This window comes from Solea senegalensis, linkage group LG13 (assembly GCF_019176455.1).
Source record: "Solea senegalensis isolate Sse05_10M linkage group LG13, IFAPA_SoseM_1, whole genome shotgun sequence".
Lineage (NCBI taxonomy): Eukaryota > Metazoa > Chordata > Actinopteri > Pleuronectiformes > Soleidae > Solea > Solea senegalensis.
Window position 1 is genome coordinate 11,049,062 of NC_058033.1, and position 10,053 is coordinate 11,059,114.

Sequence of the window (10,053 nt, forward strand, 5' to 3'; positions counted from 1 at the left end):
ACAGCAGCAGCAGGAATAGCAGTAGCCTCCTCACACAGACTGGCACTGGGAAATTGGCTGCAGCACACAGGCTCTCTACAGACTCTGGACCTGGTGAACACCTGATAAGGGCCGATTTGAATGAGACCACGTTCCCTTTTGTGTTGATTACAGGGATTTATAAATACCAACGGTGACCCCACTTGTGATGCAGCTCTAAATTAATACACTGCCGTCAAGACAAAGGCGGGCGGGCGGGCTGGCGGGCCGGCCTTGTTTCAACGCGACTCGATGATGCCCTCAAGTGGCCTGAGGCGGGAGGCTGCAGCCAAGAAGGACGACTGCTTACTTTGCTGTGTGTGTCAGGTGGATGAGAGCATGTGGGCTCAAGTGAAGAGGAAAAACCATCAGAGGTTGTTTGAAGCTTTAGAATAAAAACAACATCTGACACCTCTACCTCGACTTTAAAGTGGTCACCGGCCTGAGACGCAGTTCGTTAACAAGGTTTTTTTTGAGTCAAAACATCAACTCCTGCAAAAGATACACACCTTCCCCCGCTTTTGCAAGCGCTTCATTACAAGTCTTAAATGTGCGCCGCTTCGCCGTTGCACACCAGCGGGCCTGCTAACTAGGCCGCCTTTGTGTCTTTTTGAATGCATCCGAATAATTGCATGCTTTAGGTACTGTACACATTCTTGGCTTATTCGGGAAGAGTCGTCACACTTGGTGACACAGCTGTCGGCTCTTCTGCCAAGACTGGTGCCGCGCATACAAGCGCGAGGGAGGCAGCAGTTGTCTCCAGTTGTGTTTCCAGTAAATGCTGCTCTCCTATTGCCGTCGGGTGGCTTTGAAAGATGCTGTTATCGATTGGCTCCTGTATCATTCACCTGCTTGGTGTATTTATATCTGGAATACAAAACAAAAAAGAGAAAGTGTGGCACAGATGCGGGCGATACTTCCGACCGCGATGCCTTTTCGTTTGAAAGTCAAGGTGAGCGAAAAAAAACATCCTAATAAACAACCAAAATGATGAAGAGAATTACGTCCATGTGGTGTCTACCCTTTTGTACACCAGTCTCCGAAATGACCGCACAGTTTGGTCCTCTCGGCTCTGAAATTACATGTTCTAAAAATAAAGGCACTGAAAAGACAAGTGGTACTTTACTGTCCTTTAAACGGGTACTTCATCGTGACTTCCTGGCACATAGCGCTGGAGGCTTGTTTGTCAGACAGAAATTCTGCCTGTCGTGTCGTGTTGTTGTGACGAAAAGGACACGGCGGTGGTAACATCGGGTTTGTTTATTCAGAGCATTAAATACATTGAATAGAATTCACAGAAAGATTAACTCCATCTTTTTTTTTTGCCGAGTACATGATAAGAAAGGAAGAAAAGAAGGAAAACGAGTACACAAATTACAAGAATCAGCAACTTAGGAAGAAGGAACGGGAGGTAACTTAGCTTACCTTCTTATTAAAGTTCATTAAATAAGTTGCAGACAGTTTCTGACAGTGGAATGCATGGTTGCTACTAAAATGGTTTGCTCTCAACAAACAACAACAAACGATGAGTTGATAATGACAATTCCCATGTTCAGAAAAATGAAAACAGTTGTCCAGCTCACAAATACAGTCCTGGGTGGATGTAAAGTGATCTCAGTGTGCTTTACAAACATTTTAAGAAAAAAAAGTGTTATATAAATATATATAATCATGACATGACACTTACTTCCTGGTTTCTTAAAATAAGCTGTCAAAATGACCAGTGGCAAAATCCAAATCCTCGGAAGTTTCCAGCCACAACAAATGTCCCTGTGATTCTAAAAGAGTTTTTTTTTGTCTTCACACAGCGTAAATCTATGATTGGTGTCCACAGCCTAAGTGAGTACAGTACTCTTGAAAATCTACTGTCGAGAGTGTGCCAACCATCCCCCCGCCCCTTTGTTATCACATTGATTCAGTCCATAGGAGGCCTAGTAATGACTAAACGGTGCTGTCTCCTTCAACTCATGGTACCCGTGGTGGTTTGGCTCTGTAAAGAGACAAAGAGGGGCAGTTAGGGCTCGGAAGTACCACAAATCTATCTCTTCCACATTTGCCAGTGATTTAAAAAAAAAAAGACTCTTTTAGAAATATAGTTGACTCAGTTTGATTTGAAAAAGGAGGGGGGAAAAAAAAGCAAAGGATGAATAAAGAAGACGCATGAGAGCATTTATACTTGGATTCTATGAGTACATGTTTCTCAAACAGTGTCCTTGACTCCACTTGGAAAATGGAATCATTCACTTTTTCAGTTAGAGTTAAACCACTTGCTATTCATAACCTGTCGTCTGTAAGTCACTTAATAATTTTTTGTACATCCCAAATAATGAAGACAAAAATAGCTGCTAGGAGAATACGTTTGAGTGTGTAGATAAGTGTTACGGTACCCAGAGTCATATCCTCCTCCACTAGAGGCCTCTTCTCGCCGCAGTTTACCACTCTCCCCTGCGCTGCGCCCAGAATAGTCATGATATCCACCAAGTTGAGCTTCCCTTCCTCCTTGGCCTCCTCCACCTCCTCTGCCAGCTCCCTCGCAGCCTCCTCGCGCTCCTCCATCTCCTCTTGGCTCAGCATCGCGTTCAAGCCCTGCCCCGCGTTGCCGTTGCCGACCTGTGGCGGCGCCAGCGAGCACAGTGCCCTCACTTTCCCGTAGGACTTCAAGTGGGTCACGTTGGCGCGCAGAAACAGCAGGAGGACGTTGAGGTCGTTCAGTGGGCAGCCCAGCCTGCGGCGGTTGGTGAGGTCCAGAGCTGGAAGGATCTCATAGACGGTGATGAACGTGGTGTCCCAAACGAAGAGCCGGATCAGACTGAAGAGAACAATGGGAGCCAGCAGGATGTAGATGGCACCGTTGGCCACACTGATCACCTGAAAGACCAACTGGCCGATCATTTTACACTGAACCAGCTCCGGGACCCAGTTCTGGTCGCGCAGCATGCCCGTGCGGACGAAGCAGCTGAACTCGTCCTGCACAAAGGCCGAGAGGTGGAAGTAGGCCAGGTAGAGGCACGCCGTCGTCATGAAGGTGAGGAGGAGGAAGCCGCGCAGGAACAGCATGCTAACGAGGAAGTAGGAGTTCTGTTTGCACTGCATGTATCTCTCCAGCAGAGGGTACTCAAAGTAGCGCTTCTTCTTGGCCCTGCAATGAGACGTGGAACTTAGCACATGTTCTCCTTCATGTTAATGCAACATATTTTCAGTATGACAGATCTCCCAACCAAACGTCTACTTTTACTTTCAATTTTAATCTTTCATTTGCACTGTATGTCCTTTTTATGATTTTGAAGCAAATCATTATTTTATGCTGCAACCTTATATTTAACTTTTTTTTCTCCTTTTCTATTTTTTTGTATTTTTTTATTTTTATTTCTAAATTATTTTTATTTTTATTTTCTAAATTGTTTTTATTTGTATTACTAAATTGTTTTTATTCAATTGTTTTTGTTTTTATTTTATAAATTGTTTTTATTTTTATTTCTAAATTATTTTTATTTTTTAAATTGTTTTTATTTCTATTTCTAAATTGTTTTTATTCAATTGTTTTTACTGTTTTTCTTTTTCATTTCTCCAATTCTTACTGTTTAATGTTTGTTTCATGTAAAGCACAGTGAGTTGCCTTTGTGTATAAAATGTGCTATAGAAATAAAGCTGCCTTGCCTTGTCTACTTTTAGCCACTCTGCTCTGCCACCACAGCAGCCACAACAATCCTCTGGTTCACAGTCTATGATTTCTCTCTCCTCCAGACCACATAAAAAAACAAAAAAACTGACAGCCTGAGATCACTTCTGTGATCTTTAGATAATGTCTCTCACTGACAGATTGTTTTAAATGACCCACTTTCTCTATGGGAATTAGCATGTTCATGTTCGAGTGTGACCAGGTTCTGCAAGATGATCCTAAAAACTGTTCAATATGTAGCATTTAATTGGGGAGCGATTCGCAGAAACGAGCAGATTAATATTCATGCCGCAAGCCCAACTGTCACGGGCCTCTTACCTCTGCAGCTCAGCCTGGAACGTGAGCGGGTTCTGGGTGTTCTGCCGCATGTCTAAAATGTTCTGGGCCAGTCGGATCGAGCGGTTGTATGACTTGTCTAGTTCATCAATTACGAAGAGCAGGTCTGAGCCCAGTGTGGGCATGACGAGCTGGCGCCAAATCAGAGCTGGCAGGTACATCAGCACTGCCATGGCCAGAAGAGAGTAAGGGAACATCTGGTAGCACAATGAGGGGAAAGGGTGATGGAGAGGAGACGTAATTGGAGAGAACAAAAAGACAAAAGGAGTGGAGAGGCAACAAATCAGATCCTCTACTTCTTATTGAATAAAGCCTCTAAAAAAAATGACAGGCTATGGAAATATTTCACGATTCATCCGGAGCAGTAAATCTTCTACGGCATATACCACGTTTAAAAAAAAAAGGCCTGATCAAGGCTCCGCTTACTTTGTGAACCCAGAGGGAGCGCTCCTCGAAGTTCCCCTCGCTGTCGAACTCGTGGTGCATGAGAGAGTCCCAGCAGTACGTGTCTACATAGCTGGCTTGCTTGATGGTGAAGTTGCTGGGAGGGAAGCAGCTGATCTGAGGCCCTGCAGAGAAAAAAACAAATACTGATCTGTAACACCGCCTGCTCACATCGGCAAACCGGGATCTGCAGCCGATCTGATCCCACTTCGTCGGCCTTTAAGCACTGGACACGACACATGCACACATGGGTTGACTTGCCCCTTAATTAGCCTCATCTTGACCATCCCAGACTCTTAAAGAGCGCTCAGATTTCATGACAACCAACCAGATTATCCCCACCGCCCCAAAATTTCCCTTATAACCTTAATTTGAAGCCAGAAATTTCAGTCAAAACCACAGCAAATCACATTCATGTCTTTTCCTCTCTCAGCGCTACAGACTTTCACTGTTGAAATCATGTGTTTCCAAAATGGCAGCCTGGCATTTAAAAAAAAAAAAACAACTCCCAAACTGGGCCTCCTGCACCTTATATTTAGTTCACCTTGATATTACCACATACAGCGTGACCACTTGCACCCATCTGTCATTTCCCGAGGGTTCTCCACCCTAAAACACAGAGCCTGGAGGGAGGGAACACGCCAAGGGTGTGCCCCACCTACTGCACGGCCTCAAGGAGGAACATGGCGCTTGTTTTCTGTGCCCTCCACATCTGCCGTTCTGTCTCTATAACTAGAAACATACAGCCACTAATTTACGTGTTACATTTTTATAGCACACCTTATTATAGCCAACCATTACATGGTCCCTCTGTGTGTGTGTGTGTGTGTATTTGCTGGTGAGGTCATATGTGACTCTTAACCTCAACATCTTAAACATGGCGAGAAACATTATCTGCCAACGGAGCAATCCACATGAACATTTCTAAGTGTACATAATTCAACAAGCACCATGTGTTATTAATATACAGTGCTCAGCGTAAATGAGTACACCCCCTGCGAAAAGTACCATTTTAAACAATATCTCAATGAAAACAAAAACAATTTCCAAAATGTTGACAAGACTAAGTTTTTTTAACATCTGTTTAACTTATAACATAAAAGTAAGGTTAATAATATAACTTAGAGAACAAAATTTATAGTTTTACTCAAATTGGGGTGATGCAGAAATGAGTACACCCCACTGAAAGTCTCTGGAGCAAGGCTAAATCTTAGACTACAAATGTCCAATTTAACAATAATCAACCACAGGTGAGTCTCATTATTCATCACACAGATGTCCAGCAGACAGTTGACTATAAACCCCTTTCCATTTCATGTTGTTAGCAATGGCACCACATGGAAGAGAAATGTCTCAAGACCTGAGAAAGAAAATAATTTCTTTACACCGCAAAGGTGAAGGCTACAAGAAGATCAGCAAAGCTTTACTTATCAGTCAGAATACTGTAGCAAAAGTGGTACAAAAATTTAAAAAAGATGGAACTGCAACCGTCTCACAGAGACGTCCAGGTCATCCACAGAAGTTAACGCCTGGACAGGAGCGTCTCCTGATGAGAAGGGTCAAAGAAAATCGGCATTCAAGTTCACTGCAGTTATCCAAGGAAGTAGAAAGCCAAACTGGGGTGACTATTTCCCGTGACACAATATGGCATACACTGCAGAGGAATGGCATGCATGGGAGCTGTCCCAACCGAAGCCTCTCCTAAAGCCCAGGCACATAAAAGCCCGCCTAGAGTTTGCCAGGGCCCATGCTGACAAAGATGAAGACTACTGGGACTCTGGACTTTGGAGTGATGAGACCAAGATAAATGTTTTGGGAACTGATGGCTTCAAAACGCAAAGGTGAGAAATTCAAAGAAAAATGCATGGTGCCTACAGTGAAACATGGTGGTGGCAGTGTCCTTATGTGGGGCTGCATGAGTGCTGCTGGTGTCGGGGAGCTGCATTTCATTGATGGCATCATGTATTCACAGATGTTTTGCTTTATACTGAAAGAAAAGATGCTGCCATCACTCCGTGTCTTTGGTCGTCGTGCACTTTTCCAACATGACAATGATCCTAAACACACATCTAAGGCCACTGTTGGATTTCTGAAGAAGAACAGGTGAAAAGTGATTCAGTGGCCAAGTATGTCTCCTGATCTGAACCCAATTGAACACCTATGGGGAATTCTGAAGAGTTGAGGATTACTCTCCATCGAGCATCCAGTCTCTGAAAGAGCTAATTCTTGAATGGAAAAAGATTGATGTAGCAAAACGTTTCCAACTTGTTCATTCCATGCCTAGAAGACTTGGTGCCGTCATTAAAAATCATGGAGGCCATACAAAGTACTAGATTTAGTAGTTTTTGTTGTGGGGTGTACTCATTTTTGCATGGCCTTTATTTCAGTAAAATTGAAAAATGTGTAATCTAAGTTATGTTATTGACCTTACTTTCATGTTATAAGTTTAACAGATGTTATATAAACTTATATATATTCAACATATTGAAAATAGTTTTTGTGTTCATTGACATATTGTTTAAAATGGTACTTCTCAAAGGGGGTGTACTCATTTACGCTGAGCACTGTAGATGATGGTGTTTTTATCTATGGAGATGATGTTGCAAAGCCTTGTGGAAAAACACCAGCTTTTCTTTGCCATAAGGCACATTTTATGCTTCAATAAACTTAAAGATGGGGTAGGAGTATTTTTTTTTTTACTGTATTTCTTACAATCCTCTTCGCACCTCTATTGTTACCAATTAATTAATGCACTGTCACGGTGAAATAAAATAAAAATTCAATGTGCCTGTGAAAACGCCATCTGATCATAATCAACGGTCAATAAATCCAACGAGAGCGTTGCAGCAACGTTATGGCAGAAAAGGTGGAAAGACGTGATTTTTTCATAGTATTTGTTGTTTTTCGGGATCAAGTATTCAAAAAAGTTAGCGTAACCGGAAGGTGCTCCCAAATCCGTGTTTGTTGCGTGTTTCCTGTGCTCTGGAGGCATAGCGTCAGAGGGAAGTCTGAAGAAATTCAAAATAAAGACGGCTTTAACTACATTCATAGCCAGGAAATTATGGCAACACATCATATGACTGAGTCAAATACACTGCTGACAACACATAGTCATGGCTCATGATCCTATATTCCAGTATAGGCAGCCTCCTACTGAAACAGGCGTCTCTGACGTTCTCTGACCTCATCGTTGTCAGGGATTCACAAACCATTAAAGGCCCCATGCTGGCGAAAAGAATGGCCTTGAGCTTTTTTAGTTCTTCCCAACACTTTGATCTTCCCTTTTTGCTGCGCACCACAATAACAGGAGCTACGCTTGCCGAGCTTCATATTATGACGGGTGCTGGGAGTGATAATAATAACTGACAGCGCGCCGTGTTCTCATGCAGCTAACTATGGAAATCTATTTTTCCAGTTTGCTTGTGCGAGCATGTGTAGGCGAATGTGTTAACAAGTCATCCCTATATTAGAAAAAAAACCACATACATTTCATTAAAATCGTGTGAAACATTCTCCCTTCCCATTGTCCGACCCCTGTGAGCTATCTGGCAACGCGGGGGCTAATATTTGTGCCGCTGCTTCTGCTGTCTCCTGCTCGCACTCCCCAGTCAACACTGGCAGATCATCTTCTCATTTGTGCAAATCTTGGCTGAGAGTCCAGGTGCGAGGAATCCAGACTCCAGACAGCAGCGCAATCAAGCTCTGTTGTGCATCTGACGGCCCGGCAGCAGAGACGCAGCCAAGTTCCATCAGTTGAGCTGCGTATCTCAGCACCGCGTCATGTTCGACGCCCCCTCCCCCCCCCTTCTGGTTAATCAACATATCCTCTCATTTGACTGGAATAGAGGGGAGCCGCCACGGAGGAACTTCTCTTTGTAATTACAGCATGCCAGCGTTAGTGAGCGCTGCTCTCAATCCCGTAGCAATTAGCATCAGGAGCATGAGGCTGATTGCAGACCAGCTCTGGAGGGATGACATGTAGTTTAAAGTCAAAGGAGTCGGCCTCCTTAGCATCGACTTGTGCTGCTGCTGACTTTTTTTTCTCCCTTTATTTGAATCTGCGATAGGAGGACAGCTTGTTACTGAAAGTTTGCAGAGTTGTATACAGAACAATGTGCCATTCACCCTTTCATCCTCATCTTTCATACCCATATACACGGCACAGGTGTCAGGGAATCAAACCCACAACCTTGGTATTGCAGGACAACTCGCTCTACCACTGAGCCCCTATATAGTCTTTACAGTTGTTGATTGAAGTCATTTTAATACTTCAAAATAGTTTTATTGCTATTTATTATGATATTACATGTAATTATTACTATTATTAGTAGCAGTATGGTTTTCCTTCAGTAGTTCTGCAGCACAGTTGTTGTTTTTTTATTTCGGGAACAAGAGAGCTTTGATTTTGTCTCAACCTCTGAGTCCATTTTGAATCAAAGCGGTGACATGTGTTTGTGTATCTGCTGTGTTTGTTGTGAAATCTCTCCCCGTCGCGAGCCGAACTCAAATGAATAGCAAGTAATTCGAGGACACAAAAGGAGCACAAACAAGCCGTCGAGTACGGGGAGGATAATTATGGACCAAAGCCAGGATAAAACCGATACACTCCACGCCGTTTTTTTTTTGTTTTGTTTTCACGTTTTCTTTTTTTTTGAGAGAGAGTTGCTCACCCAACGAGATCTCGCGGGCAAACGCCATGCACACCAGCAACAGCGGAAGGCCGACGGAGACATATTTGATGACCTTGTCCAGGGGAAGCTCCAGCTCCAGGTGGCTCATCCGGTTTATCCCAGGGCTGTCCTGCAGCAGGGCATCAGATAGCATGGCCTTGGCCGCCGCTCGGGCAATTGACATTTTGAAAACCTGCCCAGGGATAAACGAATTTTATTGGAAACCCAAGATATAATAACATTCTACTCCAAAAGGTCTATTTACCTTAAATCTTCCAGCTTCTACTGATGACACCGGTTGAAATATGTCTCCGATCCAGAAGAGTTCCAGTAAAGGTCTGCGTGGTGTTGGAAAGCGCTTTATGTATTCAGGGAGGGCCTCTGCAAATGAGAGGTTGGATCTGGGCTGGACCAGGCCCGAGCCAGGTCTCGCTGTAATTACAGAGAAGACATCTGGGACCATGTAGGCGCCCAGATGGCACTGGATGCAGCAGACCTCCAGTGCTCAACCCTAGGCCATGCAGTTTTGGGCGTGTGTGTGTGTGTGTGTGTGTTTCTCTGGTGTATGTACACGGTGAAGCTCGGCGGTTGTGGCCCACTTCAAACAAACGGACCAATGCCAGTGGCTTTTTTAGCCTCTGTTATTCCAGAGCTATTTTTTAACTTCACTGCTCACCATGTTTCTGAGCCTTGTAAGCATATAGAACATCGAGAAGAGCTATACACTTATGTCGTCAAGTTTATCAGTGTTACAGATCACATAAAACAAAAGGGGCATCGGGAAAATGAAAATCAATCTCTACAAAAACCATGCGTATCATCAATTTTATAGGCCCCCAAAAGGAGACAGGAACACAGAGAAATGAAGGGGAGAGAATCAAAAGCTCAAAAAAGACTCTTTGACTT

The 10,053-nt window shown here is 43.7% G+C and overlaps 1 protein-coding gene across 2 annotated transcripts; it reads right to left on the reverse strand.

Annotated features, from left to right (window-relative positions):
* Positions 1–1,263: 1,263 nt before the first annotated feature.
* LOC122779231 (pannexin-3-like) lies at positions 1,264–9,551 on the reverse strand. Of its 2 annotated transcripts, XM_044041397.1 has the most exons (6): positions 9,413–9,472; positions 9,148–9,340; positions 4,460–4,602; positions 4,016–4,230; positions 2,406–3,157; positions 1,264–2,008 (listed from the first exon to the last, which is right to left on the reverse strand). In XM_044041397.1, exons 2-6 carry the CDS (start codon positions 9,329–9,331, stop codon positions 1,950–1,952), a joined length of 1,353 nt encoding a protein of 450 aa, XP_043897332.1. In that variant the 5' UTR covers positions 9,332–9,340; positions 9,413–9,472; the 3' UTR covers positions 1,264–1,949. The 2 variants fall into 2 exon arrangements, with proteins under 2 accessions (XP_043897332.1, XP_043897333.1); XM_044041398.1 differs by having other exon boundaries at positions 1,947–3,157; positions 9,413–9,551.
* Positions 9,552–10,053: the final 502 nt, after the last annotated feature.